The following is a 14692-nucleotide window of genomic DNA, read 5'->3' on the forward strand; positions in this document are numbered from 1 at the left end:
CCACGATCAATACAAAAAGATACAATTTTCTTAAAGCTTTTTTCCCCATTTTGTCTACAATGCAGCATCATGTTTGAAATGCAACTACTGGATCTGAAAAATAAAACACTCAGACAATAATGCACATCTCCAAATAAATACATAGCCTTTGTATAGAGCCAGTTCTCAATAAAAACCTTCGCATTCACCAAGTAGTGCAGAGATGTTCTCAAGAAGCCCATGCTACAGGGTGGAGTCTGAAAATAAGAGAAAGAGAGAAGTAGCTCAATATTGTAGTGAGGGAGATTGTAAGGTACACTGGAAGGGAGACCTGAAATGTCACAGGGCCAAACAGACCAATGTCTGCAAAAGGATTTACAGGGGTTTAACTGATCCATTTCTCCACTCATCTAATCCCACCACGGTATTCTGATTTGCATTAAAAGGAAAATATTTGACTGGAAGTAAAGGATATTTCTTAATGAACTGAGTAAAATTGCCTATGGTATTTATCCATAAGTATATACGACATGTGTCTATCCTCAGTCAACTACACCAATTCACATCAGGATCCCCAATGACCCCATTAACTTATACCACATCCCTCTCTCTCCTCCCTTCTCACTGCCTCTGGCCACCTAACACCAGCTTTTTCCTCACTGCTTCACCTAACCTTGCACATCTTGCAGAATCTTCTATTCTGCAGCTCCTGCACTGTAGCAAAATATAACCTAGATATTATCTTACCAAATGAAGATGGGATATTTCTTTCTAAAAGATTTGCTCAAGGTCAACCAAAACCTCTGGCTTATGTAGAAATCAAGTGTTTTTCTCATGTCTGCCTTTTCATTTCTATTTCAGTTTCATACTTGATCACTAGTAGGTTAACTAAAAATTCAATAAAACAGTCCAAATATACGCTGCCTTATAGGAGGTTGCTCTTGTCAGTAAATAAAGCTGTATGGCTACAATTTTTCAGGCATCTTGACAGCAATGACATATTTTGACATCACACAACAAAGAAAGAGAAGCATTAAAGATTGTTACCTTTAATAGTGAGGAAGGCTTTGCTGAATGCATGGCCCAATTCATTGGTGGCTTCTACCATATATTCTCCTTCATCATGTTTTGTGACACCTAGGATGACCAGGGAGCAGACACCAAAGTCGTTTGTGCAAAAATAGGTAGGATCATTGGAGAGGTCTCTACTGTCCTTGTACCATGTGACCTTTGGAGGTGGGTGGCCCCCAACCGCACAGCTCATATGGCACTCACTCCCTGTAGTCACCACATGAGGCTTCAACCGGACAAGGAATCTCGGGGGCTGGTCTTGATTAACTCCCCTGTATTTCTGTGGTTTGACTTGAAATTCACCTGTAAAAAAAATCCAAAACAGCAACATGCAAACACACACTGAGCTACTGCTTCACAGCAATACAAGTCAGGGTTTAAGGGACTGGTTTTCAATCATGACACTTGGTTGTGCAGAATGTCTGGCATTCTGCACTGCAAATTGCCAGAGATGCCATGTACCTATGGATTGAAATCTGTGTTTCTTCTCAAATTAGCCAGAATTTAACTTTGAAGTTAGAAACTTCAGTTTCTTCAAAACTTAAGCCCTAGATTTTGCTAGGAACTAATTTTGTGGTGAATGACATGATATAGTGGCTGGAAATAAAGGATCTATCTGCACAATGTCCATGCAGAAAGGACAAGCCTTCCCTGCCAAACTGGAATTTCTTAGGGTATCTCTATGCATTCTTGTTCTGGGCAACTAAATGTTCACAGGAGGAGAGACACATTTCAGGATGGTGTATTAGAAACAATAAAAGAAACAAAGCATGACAACACACAGATAAATACTCGTAAAAGCTGTTTTACCCTTTGGTTTTTGAATTCTCCAAGGCTGCACACTTTCAGATGGACCACTGGCTCCCAAGTCATTTTTTGCCACAACCTTAAAGTAGTAGTCCCGGCCTGGGATCAGTTTGGTGAATGTGAACTTGTTGGTGTAGATCAGGTCACCCACCACGTGCCACAAGCCCTTCTGTGATTCACGTTTCAGGACTGTGTAGTAGATATTACTTTCCCATTTCTCAGATGCTGATGGCTCCCAGGTTACTGTCACTGTATTTGGTACATTCTCTTCCAATCGAATGGGTCCAGGTGACTGTGGGATATCTGTCAGATGAAAGCAGTAATATCAAAGATGTAGGGAAAGTGGCACATTACAGAACCCTAAAAACTTTGAGTCCATTCTATGTCTGGGGGCTGAGTAAACATCCTGGCAATTAAAAGGGACAAAATTTGATTCCTTCTCCAGTCACACAAACTCATTTGCTATTAACTGAACTTCTGCTACATTACATCTGCATTGCTGACCCTCCTTCCCTTCTCATAGGGACGAGACAAGGGCTGGGACAGCTGAACTTTTTCACCTCTTAGGGAGACAGCCTATGGAGTTGTTGTAGCTATGACTAAATGTCCTACAGCCTGCTGCTGACTGACCTTAGACTGTTACAAAGAGCATGAACTCTCCTGTGGTTTGCACTACCCACCTGCGTGACCTTACCTTTTTAAGCAAGGAATACCTGGAAGCCAGGTATAATTTTAATCAGTAGATTGCTCTGTCCTGCAGACACAGCCAAGTGATATCACAGAGTGGCCAGACTGAATCTGATGGGAAATTGCTCCAGTTCTCCCTGTGCCTGCATGGCTTAACTGCATCAGAGCTCACTGTGCTGAGCTCAGTCTGTTGCCTACTGCCTATTCACAGTAATTCTGTATGTATATATGGTGGTGAGTTACCTGTAACTTGAACTTGGAAGCTGAATGTTTCTCTTTTCCCTAACCCGTTCTGGAGCTCAACAGTGTAGGTGCCATTGTCAGAGAATTCAGCTGCTCCAATCAGCAGCTGGGTGGTACCATCTTTGGTGTTTATTGTAGCCCGTTTTGGAAGAGGAAGCCCATCCTTTAACCAGGTCACCAGTGGATCTGGAGATGCCTGTAAAGAACAACATGAGTTATAGCCACTTGTTTTGCCTCCACATTGCATCTTTACATCTTTATTTTCATTATCTTGTCCCAAATGTATATCTACATGACACAGTAAAGTAATATTTAGAAACAGGGATCCAAGGTGGATCTAAGAGCCCTGGATAAAGGGCTGCTCTAAAGTTTCTTTGTAACTTTTCTCTTTCTCTGTGTTTTTAAGAATGTTATTGTAGTAAGGTGTTCAGGTTAACTATGTCAAACAAGGTGTGCTAGATCAAGAACAACAGATGACATCAGTAGTTAATGTTTTCTAGTTTTAAAAAAAGATCTGTAGGTTTTGGGAATCAAAAACTTCCTCGAAGCCTTTATTTCCATTGAGCCATCTCTGGTCTCTATTCTCCAAGAGATTAGGAGAAAGGCCAGCAAATATGCACACTTTGGCTTCATCAACCTCTTCTTGATATCCCAGGCTTTACCTCTGTTGTTCCAAGCTTACGTCAAAGGACACAGGATTTCTGTCATTGCATGCCTATTTCTCAAGTCATATAGTTTAAGTCCTGGTGCTTAGTAAGACAAACAGTCAAGAAGATGTAGCTAGAAATGCTACCCCAAGGTCTTCTGAGGGTGTCAGAGGAAATTTGACTGATTTTTAAACTCTTATGTATGACAGATTAGTACCAGATGATAATAACATTGATATGGTTGGATGGACAGCATTGTGCCTTGTTTGCAGAGGTTAATGAATGACCATAATCTCATAAAACACTAATGCCAAGAGTGACAGCTGAATTCCTGTTCATGTTTTCCTCATGCAGAAAGTATACACAGCACAGGTAGGTTAAAGGATTTGCCCAGTGTCTTGTAAACAAAATTCCATGCCAAGAAAACAGTATCTCAGTTTTCATGTCTGCTATTGACTACAACAAAAAAGCAGATGGGGAATTCTTACAAACACATTTGATACTTACTTCAAAGGGAATATTCACTCGGATGGTATTTCCTGCTTTTACAACCACAAAGCTTTTCACTGTGTCATCTATTAGTAACCTGGGAGAAACTGGGAAAGACAATGATTACAATAAAAAGTTGTACATTATTACAGAGTCACTGGCTGACAAAAACATATGCATGTGTTCAATACCCCTAATGCCTTTCCAACAGCTAGTCTGCAACTGTGGACAAACTCATAGTAGTACTCTGGAAAAAAAGGCTCCTTGATTCAGTACTAGAGTTTACAGCTTTCAAATTTTATTACTAATTGTTTATCACTATGACTAAACAAGGGGAAATGATGTAAAAATACATTCACAACAATGTTTGTATACATGCAATGTCTCAAACATGAAGAAATTGGCTCTTTGACACACTTTACACCATCACATGGACAATCTTTTGTGTAAAATGACATCTGGGGAAAAGGAAGTTTCGATGGACACTTATGAAATACACATCCAATGCAGAGTACAGAACTTCCCTAGGAAACTGGCCTAAGTTTATTAAAGATAGTATTTTTTAGTATTTTAAATACTTTTTCTTTCTTTTTTCATCAATATAACTTACTGTTGTATTTAGCATTTTTCTAAAAATGCCAGATTTTTCTTAAAATGCCAAATACAATAGTGCTAAATTGAATTTAGCATTTCTACTTTAAAATAAAAAACTGCTTCCCAGATGGACTTATATTTATCTATTTACTGACTGATTATAAAAGGAGTTTCCAGGCACAGGTCAAAAGCAGACATTTTCACTTAGGACCCAAGCTGAGGAAGATGAATCCCTCATAGAATTATCTCTTACTTCTGTATTTCTGCAATGTTCCCAAACAGCAGGAAAAAAACAAACAAACAAAAAAAAAAAACCAACAAAACAAACAGAACTACAGATTGTAATTAAAGACAAAAAAGTGAAAATGGTGAAAACTTTCAAACTACAAAATTAAAAAGGAAAATATAGTTTACAAGAATTGCAATTTAAGAGAATGAAATAAAATGTTCAATTACACAAGACTGTATAAAAATAGACTGAAAACTCTATTTTTCCCTTAAAAGAGCATGGGTAGACATGAGGTATGTGAGGTTTCTATCTGGTGATCATGACTGTGGTATAGCTCCTCACAAGGGACAAAATGTAAATCCATAGGAGAAAATACAGTTTTGGGGGTTCTTTTATCATAAAGAGTCTTTAACATGAGCTGAACACTGTGCATTGCACGTTTCTTATCAGTTAAATCTTCAGAATTTCCTGATGAGGTGACCAAATAACCCCATACTCTAGAGGAGCAACGTCCTGCTACAGTCTGGCACTTGAAAGAAGCTCGTCAGAGTGACCTACAGACCTCATCTGCATCCTGTTACCTATAGAATGACCTCGTTCATTCTGAAAGCAGCCCACTTTGGCTTACCTACAGGGGAAGGAGCTTCAAGGCAAGCTTCAAGCTCTGCAGGTTCCCCTGGGCCACCGTCATTGAGGGCTCTCACACGTAGGAAGTACATCTCCTTGGCTTGGAGGCCTTTAACTGTGTAAGTGGTCACCTCTATGGGAAAAGTATTGCATTTGGTCCAGTTGAGGTTCTTAGAAGACCGCATCTCCACCTCATAGCCTTTTACGTCACTCCCATCTTTTGCTTCAGGTCTCTTCCATGTCAATGTGACACTAGTGCTGTCACTGCTGCTCACTTTAAGGTCCTGCACTTGACCTGGAGATTCTGAAAAGAGGAATTTTATTTAAACTATTTTTCTAGGATTTCTGTCCCCTCTTTTCAGTCACTTCCTGAGATTCCCCAACATTCTTGAAGTGCACTGAATATCCACCCTGCTGTCTGGCCTCCACCTCGTCCCAGTTCTTCAAAGCTGGATCCGGGTGCCTGCTCCTGCCAGCCACGCAGTATGATCTGCAACACTCCTGAAACGGTCTGCAACCCATCCTGAATACCTCTCCACGCTGCACATAACTCCCACACAGGGAGTCTGCCACATCTTGACTTACACATCACACAGGAAATCCTTCCATTCCTTCCTCATGCTGACAGCGTATTCTCAGCCATGAAACATTCCCAAATTATTTGATCTTTGTCTTCACATACTTCTACAATGCATTTAAAAACATGCCTCTCCACTAACATTGTCACTCTACATTCAGCTGTAAGTATGCCTAAGCCAGAAGGATGGGGGGCAGTGCACTTACTTGTGGAATCCCGTGCAAAGACAGGCTGTGAGGGTTCACTGGCATCTCCTACACCAGCAGCATTGACAGCTGACACACGAAATTCATACTGCAGACCTTTCTTGAGATTGGTCATTTTCAGCTTCTTGTCTGCAGAAAGAAAAGGAGCATGTTGGCTCAGGTAAGCTGTTCCCCAAGCAGGAAAGGGTGAGACAACAATGCTGTACTTTACTCCATGGAGAACTGTGGACTGAGTTAATTCTTGTGAGCCACGTATAAATGCTGTCACTGATTCCCCTGCCCTTCCCTATCCAAGCACATATGTACTTCTGGGATATGTTCCTTTCCTGAAAGGAGGTTGCAGAGAGGTGGGGATGAGTCTCTTGAACCAAGTAACTAGCGATAGGACAAGAGGGAATGGCCTCAAGCTGCGCCAGGGCAGGGTCAGACTGGCTCTTAGGAAGGATTTCTTTGCAGAAGGGGTTGTTGGGCGTTGGAATGGGCTGCCCAGGGCAGGGGGGGAGTCCCCATCCCTGGAGGGGTTGAAGAGTCGGGTTGACCCAGCGCTGAGGGATCTGGTGGAGTTGGGAACGGTCAGGGTGAGGTTCATGGTTGGGCTGGAGGATCTTCAAGGGCTTTTCCAACCTGGATGATTCTGTGAATCTGTGATTCTATGTTCATTGTATTGCCTTTCAAATCAAGCAGCACTTGAGAGCTATGAAGTTAGAGAAAGGATAAATACTACTTTTCCTCATGTGATAATCCTAAACTCTTCTATACCAGATAAGAGCACCAGCTTGCACCTGATAGATAATGCTAGCTATAGTCAAAACACATTTTGGAGCTCATACACATCACTTGTGGTTTTTTATATTCCTTCCATGCATAAATTCCTGTCTGCCAAGTTCCTAGCACAAGGACTAAGGACAGTAGTTCTGCATATGAAGTGAAGACTTTAGTTCCAGAAATTGGAGCCATCAGTTTATCTTTAGAGGAGCTACATCCCAGGCTGCAGCAGTGAGCTTCTCTGCACTCTTCTCCAGCCATACGCTTGCACACAGTCTAGAAAAGGTCATAAGCCTCCTCCCAGGCATTCAGCTGTATATAAACCCAAGACCTGGCTTTGCTATGGCACAGCCATGAAACCTTAGTTGTGAGACAAATGTAGTTGTAAGAAAACATACACGCTAGAGCTGTGAAAGATAAGAAGGTAAAACTTCAGACAGGGGTAATATGTTTGCAATGGGGACAGTCAGCAGCTTAAGAATTCCAGAGGAAAAACGCTGATGTGAAAAGGTATAAGATCCTAAGCTGCTCCTGCAGCCAGCTGACCTTTTTGCCTTTTTCAAGTCTTCCAGTCTGTTCCAGGATTTAAGCTACCTACCTGCTATAGGCACGTTGTTGACTGGCAGCCAGGTCATGGTACCCTTCTTGCGTTTTTGAACAATATATCCCACAATTCGGGAACTGCCAGTTTTACGAGGTGCTTTCCAGGATATTGTGATGGTGTCTCTGCTGGCACTGACAATCTCAGGGGGATCTGGGGCACCAGGTGAAGCTAGAAAGAGATTAGTTTTTCATTACTAGCAGGTATATTTTTATTGCAAGACAAGGAAGTGTTCTGTGTCGTTTCTTCTTCCAGTTTCCCCAAGGTATTCGTATGGATGTGTTCTGAAAACCTGACTGAGACCTGAAGCTGTGTATCCTATTCCCCACACAAACAGGATCCAGCATGGACCTCTGTTCGTGAATTTTGTTTTCATGAATGACCTGATGTCATCACGACTGACAACTCCACTGTCAGCCTACGGAGTGAGGCATGTCATTCCCACATGGTAGGAAAAGTCAGCATTATTCTTGCTTTTAATGACAGATACTGGAAACAGAATGTATTTTCTTAGCCCTGTGCTAAAGTATTCAAAATACATAGGGCTTCTCATAATCATGAATAGAAATAGAATACAGCATTGCTTTCTTTCTAATACTACATTCATGCTCATGGAAAAACTGTTTGGAAATCAGGGTAATGAAGTGGGCATGCTGAAAAACACTGCACATACACCACACTCCTTTGCCTATAGAGTTAAGAAAAGACCTCGCATGTTCCCTTTGTAGCCACCCCAGGAAAAATTTCCTCTGATCTTGATGTATATTGCATTTGCCCCATGAAACTTGCTTTCCAATTCAGAATGGAGCATAACTGAGAGCATAATGCCATCTCATTTAGCATCATCAAAGCCTACAATAAACTCCTAGTCTTGATGTGCAATTTCCACAGACTCGTGTGAAGACTTCACAGCTGTGATTCAAGTTTAGCTGTGTAGCAACATCCAAAATGCAGTAAGTTTTCTTTGATGTCAGCTTTGATAAGGAATTTCCCTGATGGTTGTCAAACACGATTATGAAAAGTTCTTCCTTACCTTTACCAACAGCCTTCACTTCATCTGATTCCAGTGCATCGCTAGTTCCCTCGGCATTCACAGCTTTCACCCTGAAGTAGTAGATCATGTCTTGTTCCACTTTGTTAGTAGTGAAGGTAGTACAGCTCCTGGGGACTTCTCCCAAAGTCACCCAGTCGTTCTTGCCTACCTGCTGTCTCTCAACAATGTAGCGTTGCACTGGTTTGCCCCCATCATCTTTTGGGGGTTTCCACTGAATGGTGATGTCATTTGCAGAGCTTTCTACAATTTTGATGGGTCCTGCAGGTGGCTGTGGCTTGTCTGAAAAGATGAACACAGAGAGACTATGAGTTGGCTCCAGATCCAGACATGCTCCTGGGTTTGGAGCAGACACGGTCTTTTGCTCACCAGCTGGGACACTCAGTTTCTGATGGACTAAATGCATAGCTGCAGAATGAGGGCCAGGCACTTGAATTGCCTCTTCAAACCTTCCTCTCTTCTACCTTTTGATAATGGCATGGGGGGGTGGTGTGAACCCAGGTCCTTTCTCCATGGGCTAATTGTTCCAATTAGCACTGCACCAATTCAGCTTGCTTATAAGGAAGAACACCATTTCTGGTCTTCCAAAAGAGCACAGATGTTTATGGCAGGGTTGAATTTGGCCTTGGTAATCTATTTCAGATTTGCCTGTTGCTCATAGTCCCATATCCCACGGTCACCCAACATTCAAAACTCAGCTGCTGAGGCCATGCAAAACCAAACTAGATTTGTGTCACCTTGAATGAAAGGGCAAGAAATATGTCAGCCTTCTTTGCTTGTACCCTGATTTAGTGGAAAATTACATAGTCTTGTTCATTGTGGAATACCCAGTAGCTCTAGATTGACACCAGTGTTAATGGGTTCCCTGCCTCAGCTTTACAACGAAAGCCTCAGTGGATGTTGAGGGGCTCTTACCTACTACCACGAGCTTTAAGTTGATCTCCAGGACCCCACTGTCATTCTTCAGCCTGACTTTGTAATCTCCACAGTCCTTTCTCTCACTGCTGGAGATGGACAGCATGGTAAAGGTCTCTGTTTTATCAACACGAATCCTTGTGTCATCTGCTAGCTCCATTCTGTCTTTTAGCCACGTTGCTCTGACTGGCAGACGGCCCTCAAAAGGGATCTTGATCTTTACTTTCTCCCCTGCCTTGGCCACAGTAGGAACACTTGTTAAGTTTTTGAGGAGAACTTTGTCAACCTGTGGAGGATCTAAGCAGGTGATACAAGGTCATTAAAAACTGCAATTCAAAGAGGATAAGGCTCACCTTGGAGGAAAGGGCTTCTCTCATGATGCTGCCAATAATGCTTAGAAGCTTACAACATTTGGACCTTCACCTTTAGTTGCACGCTCAGTGCTTCCCATACATACATGTACTTTGCTACAGGATAATTATCACAAGGTATCTGTGGTATCATACTGTCCTTTTCACTGGAGCAAACTTCCCATGGGAAATACACTAAACACAAGAATGAAGAATCTGGTTTGATAAAGTGCACACCAAAATCTTTGAGTTAATTATAGAAACTATTCAGGAAGGCTCCCTGATTAAATTTGTACATACAAAACTCACCAACCTGTACAAAACCTATCTCCTATTTACATGGTAATTATTTATAATAAAGATGTCTCAATAACCGACTACAGGTCTCTAAGAAAATTTATTATATTTAAAGAAAATGTATTATATTTAAAGTATATGAAGGCTAGCATGTCGCAATGGTCGTTTTAATAGACTCACCTTCAACAAAAATTGAAGCTTCAGTTTTTATATCTCCACCTTCAAACCTGTATTTCCCAGCATGAATATCTTCCGCTTTGTTAATAATTAGCTTGTGGACTAGACCTTCCTTTTCAATAACGATTCCATCCATGCTTGTTAACTACAAGGTAAAGCACAGAGACCCGTTCGTAAAGAAGAGGGAAAAAAACTGGACAAACAACTGACATGTAATTGAAAAGATTTATGAATAACACACATGTTTAATTACAATAATATTCTGGGATTACTCATCTGATAACATTGAATATAAGCATTATCAACATACGCCCCACAAAGTCTTGATTCAAAGTCCATTAAAATAAATTTTGGCAAAATCTGCAAGCTCTCTTTTTCTATTCTTAATGACAAAAGTTTTGGCCCATGCTCAAGCATGACACCTCAGAACTCCTACAGTATCTTCTGGATCCCACGACTGGACTTACTTTTTCAGTGTTTTGGAACATAGAATAATCACAGAATCCCAGAATCATCTCGGTTGAAAAAGCCCTTGAAGACCCTCCAGTCCAACCATGAACCTCACACTGACCGTTCCCAACTCCACCAGATCCCTCAGCGCTGGGTCAACCCGACTCTTCAACCCCTCCAGGGATGGGGACTCCCCCCCTGCCCTGGGCAGCCCATTCCAACGCCCAACAACCCCTTCTGCAAAGAAATCCTTCCTAAGAGCCAGTCTGACCCTGCCCTGGCGCAGCTTGAGGCCATTCCCTCTTGTCCTGGCGCTGGGTCCTTGGCTCAAGAGACTCATCCCCCCTCTCTGCACCCTCCTTTCAGGGAGTTGCAGAGGGCCAGGAGGTCTCCCCTCAGCCTCCTCTTCTCCAGACTAAACCCCCCCAGTTCCCTCAGCTGCTTCCCATCAGACCTGTGCTCCAGACCCTGCACCAGCTCCGTTGCCCTTCTCTGAACATGCTCGAGTCATTCAATGGCCTTTTTGGAGTGAGGGGCCCAAAACTGAACCCACTCATCGAGGGGCGGCCTCACCAGTGCCGAGCACAGGGGTCAGATCCCTTCCCTGTCCCTGCTGGCTACGCTATGGCTGATACAAGCCAGGATGCCATTGGCCTTCTTGGCCACCTGGGCACACTGCTGGCTCCTGTTCCGCCGGCTGTCAATCACCCCCCCCCAGGTCCCTCTCTGACTGGCAGCTCTCCAGCCACTCCTCCCCAAGCCTGTAGCGCTGCTGGGGGTTGTTGTGGCCCAAGTGCAGCACCCGGCATTTGGCCTTAGTGAAACTCCTCCAGCTGGCCTCAGCCCATCACTCCAGCCTGTCTAGATCTCTCTGCAGAGCCTCCCTACCCTCGGGCAGATCAACGCTCCTACCCAACTTGGTGTCATCTGCAAACTTATATAGAATATGATGTCTATGCTTGATCTTAAGCACTAATTTGAAAGAACACTCTTCACGTTATGCCTCCCTGAAGGATCCTTTGAAGACTTTTGTGTATTTCTCTCATTCACCAAGGAAAAGAAAAAGTATTGCATTGCAAGGAAGAGACCCACACCATCTCCACCCATCAAAAAGAATGGAAAACACAAAGCTTCCTGTTGTCAGCAAGAATGGAAAGGCCATGTAGCAGGAAGGGGGAGAAACCTTGCTGGATTTCTATCAAAAATTTTATTATCAATAGGCTCTTGCAGAATCCTTCCAGGGCCATACTCAGACTACAGTAAAACTGACACCTTGACACAACACTTAATAAGAGGTAGAGCCAGAGAGCAGAGCATTGCTAACCAAAGAAAACAGTAGCTAGAGGATACCTACCTTTAATCCATCTTTAAACCAGGTTCCTGTCACTTCATCTTTACTGACAGTGAAAGACAGCTCAGCTGGTTCCCCTTTCAGGACTGTGACATCAAGTAACCGTTTGTTGACATAACAGCGTGGTGCTGAACATTCAGAAAAGAAAATGTTGGAAATATGCTAACTCTGTGTCACACTGACAGAGAGAAATGTATAGATGAAAATGTAATTACACGTGAGGAGAAAAGAGAGCTTTTTAAAAAATATATACTGTAGTCATGACAGGCTTTTGTACCACAACACTGCGGGTCAGCTGGCATAAACTCATTGCACTGAAGGGACGCACCAGCTGGCCTGCACACAATATAGTCCTAACATCAACCTAATAGGCAATGGATTCATCACAAATCACGTTATCCATCTACAGATTTGCTATTTTAAGTCTATGCTCATTCATTGTCTTGGCTCCCTCCACAGCCAGTGGGAAAAAATAGGCTACTCCAGGATATGGATATACTACTTCATCGTTCTTTTCCTCTGCATTGAGCAGACACAGGGCTGCCCAACCCCTTCTCCCTAAGCAGCCCCAAGTCACGCTATTCTCTACCCCTGTATTCCTCTTTCCCTTCCCAAGTTCTTCTCCATTAACATCCTCGTCCCCTCTCTCATAAACATCCCATCTCCTTCCCCATTAACTCCAATTTTGTTGATTTTACTTCTTTATTTATATTTCTGTTTTGTTTGCCTTGATAATTTCTAACATATCAGAAATTTCATTAGGTAAATATTCCTCTTCGGCTATACATTTGAAGTTTCTCATTTCTACAATTTCACATTATCATCTTGCCAGTGTAGCCACTAGCAGTCAAAGGCCTGCATACACATTACTCTCCTTTTACTATATTCAACACCTTATTATTTCTGATGTTACAAGAGAAAAGAGCTCTCTATACTAGGCCCAATGTGTATATTAATCTAATATAAGCAGGCACAGATTTGCTTCCAGAACTTGGAAAAACACAGATCTTTGCACTAGATGTTAGAACAAATAAAGTGAAATGATAAGTTTTAAACTGGAAAAATATCAAAGAAACATGGCCATATTCCTTGAAACTATATGGAACTAGTATGTCTGTGAACTGAACACTGTGATGTGGATCTGAATCATTTATCTGAATGAACAGCTCATACCTGTTTAAGACAATTTAAACAAAGATCATTTAGACTTTTAAGGCAGTTTGATCTGAGCAAACTGGGTAAGGTCAAACAGCAAATCAGAGGTAGAATTAGGAATAGATTACAATATAACCAAATTTCTATATACAGCTCTATTTATCTAAACCATAAGATTCGATTTCTCTCCAGGATTAGGAATATGAGTATCAAAATCCAAAGCCCAGCAATACAGAAGTCACCAATTAAACACGTACCTTTCAGATCATCTAGGCAATAATGTCTTCTTTTTCCCATACTTTCTGTATTCTTCAAGAAATCATTTGCTTTAAGATCGAGGTCGGGTTCCTGTTTTCTCTGGTTTATTGAAGGAGGTCCAGCATAAAGATCTGACATCTGACCATGATCCAATGACCCTTGACCAAAACCACCTGAAATCCTCCCATCAACTGCTCTATTATAGGATTTACTCCCTGCCCCTCTAACAGCAGAATTTTTACCATAAAGGGAGCCTAACTGTCCTAAATCTCTGCCCTCACCCCTGGCATCTACTTGACCTGGAAGTGAATCTCTGTCACCAGATGAATCTTTGTTCCCTGATCCTCTGAAATGACTGGCAGTGCCCTTTCTAGTTTCACCTCCTGTAGAAGATTTGCCAGGATGGGAATCCAGCCCATATTCACCACCTCGCCCAACGGCACCTACCACACCTTCTTTACCATGCAACTCCCTTTCACCAGCGTCTAACCTGCCAACACCACCTGCACCAGCCCTGGCTCCAGCTGACCCACTGTCCTTGCTATAGGGAGACACCGTGCCCCGAATTGCAGAGCCACTGAAACCACCACCTTCTGAGAAGCCATCTCCTCCTGCTCCACCTATATATCCTTGAGCTCTGCTCTGCGTCGCATCCCTGCGATGGAGACTTCCCATTACTTCTTCATTCTGAAAAGGAAACTGAGCGCCTCCTGCCACACCCCCACCTGGGACATCATCCTTTCCATAGAAAGAACCAACTCTCCCTGCACCATATACACCAGCACCACCAAGACCAGCCCCAACTGGGACACCATCCTTACCATAGGGATAACCAACTCCTCCTGCACCAGCTACGCCAGCACCACCAAGACCAGCCCCAACTGGAAGACCATCCTTGCCATAGGGAGAACCAACTCCTCCTGCACCAGCTACACCAGCACCACCAAGACCAGCCCCAACTGCAAAACCATCCTTGCCATAGGGAGAACCAACTCCTCCTGCACCAGCTACACCAGCACCAGCAATGCCAGCCCCAACTGGCAGACCATCCTTTCCATAGGGAGACCCAACTCCTCCTGCACCAGCTACACCAGCACCACCAAGACCAGCCCCAACTGGGACACCATCCTTGCCATAGGGAGACCCAACTCCTCCTGCACCAGCTA

The 14692-nt window shown here is 42.9% G+C and overlaps 1 protein-coding gene across 1 annotated transcript in view; it reads right to left on the reverse strand.

Moving 5' to 3' along the window:
• Nucleotides 1-1012: 1012 nt before the first annotated feature.
• Nucleotides 1013-14692, reverse strand: part of IGFN1 (immunoglobulin like and fibronectin type III domain containing 1) — a 29016-nt gene continuing 15336 nt past the window's right edge. Inside the window, exons 17-28 of the mRNA XM_074849983.1 lie at nt 13526-14641; nt 12117-12241; nt 10316-10457; nt 9489-9785; nt 8556-8855; nt 7520-7693; nt 6157-6285; nt 5375-5677; nt 3942-4030; nt 2788-2983; nt 1861-2160; nt 1013-1353 (exon numbers count right to left, since the gene is read on the reverse strand). Of these exons, the coding sequence (XP_074706084.1) occupies nt 1013-1353; nt 1861-2160; nt 2788-2983; nt 3942-4030; nt 5375-5677; nt 6157-6285; nt 7520-7693; nt 8556-8855; nt 9489-9785; nt 10316-10457; nt 12117-12241; nt 13526-14641 (3512 nt within the window). The remainder of the gene's footprint in view (nt 1354-1860; nt 2161-2787; nt 2984-3941; nt 4031-5374; nt 5678-6156; nt 6286-7519; nt 7694-8555; nt 8856-9488; nt 9786-10315; nt 10458-12116; nt 12242-13525; nt 14642-14692) is intronic.

The sequence above is a fragment of the Strix aluco genome, chromosome 25, assembly GCF_031877795.1.
Source record: "Strix aluco isolate bStrAlu1 chromosome 25, bStrAlu1.hap1, whole genome shotgun sequence".
In the NCBI taxonomy this organism is placed as follows: Eukaryota; Metazoa; Chordata; class Aves; order Strigiformes; family Strigidae; genus Strix; species Strix aluco.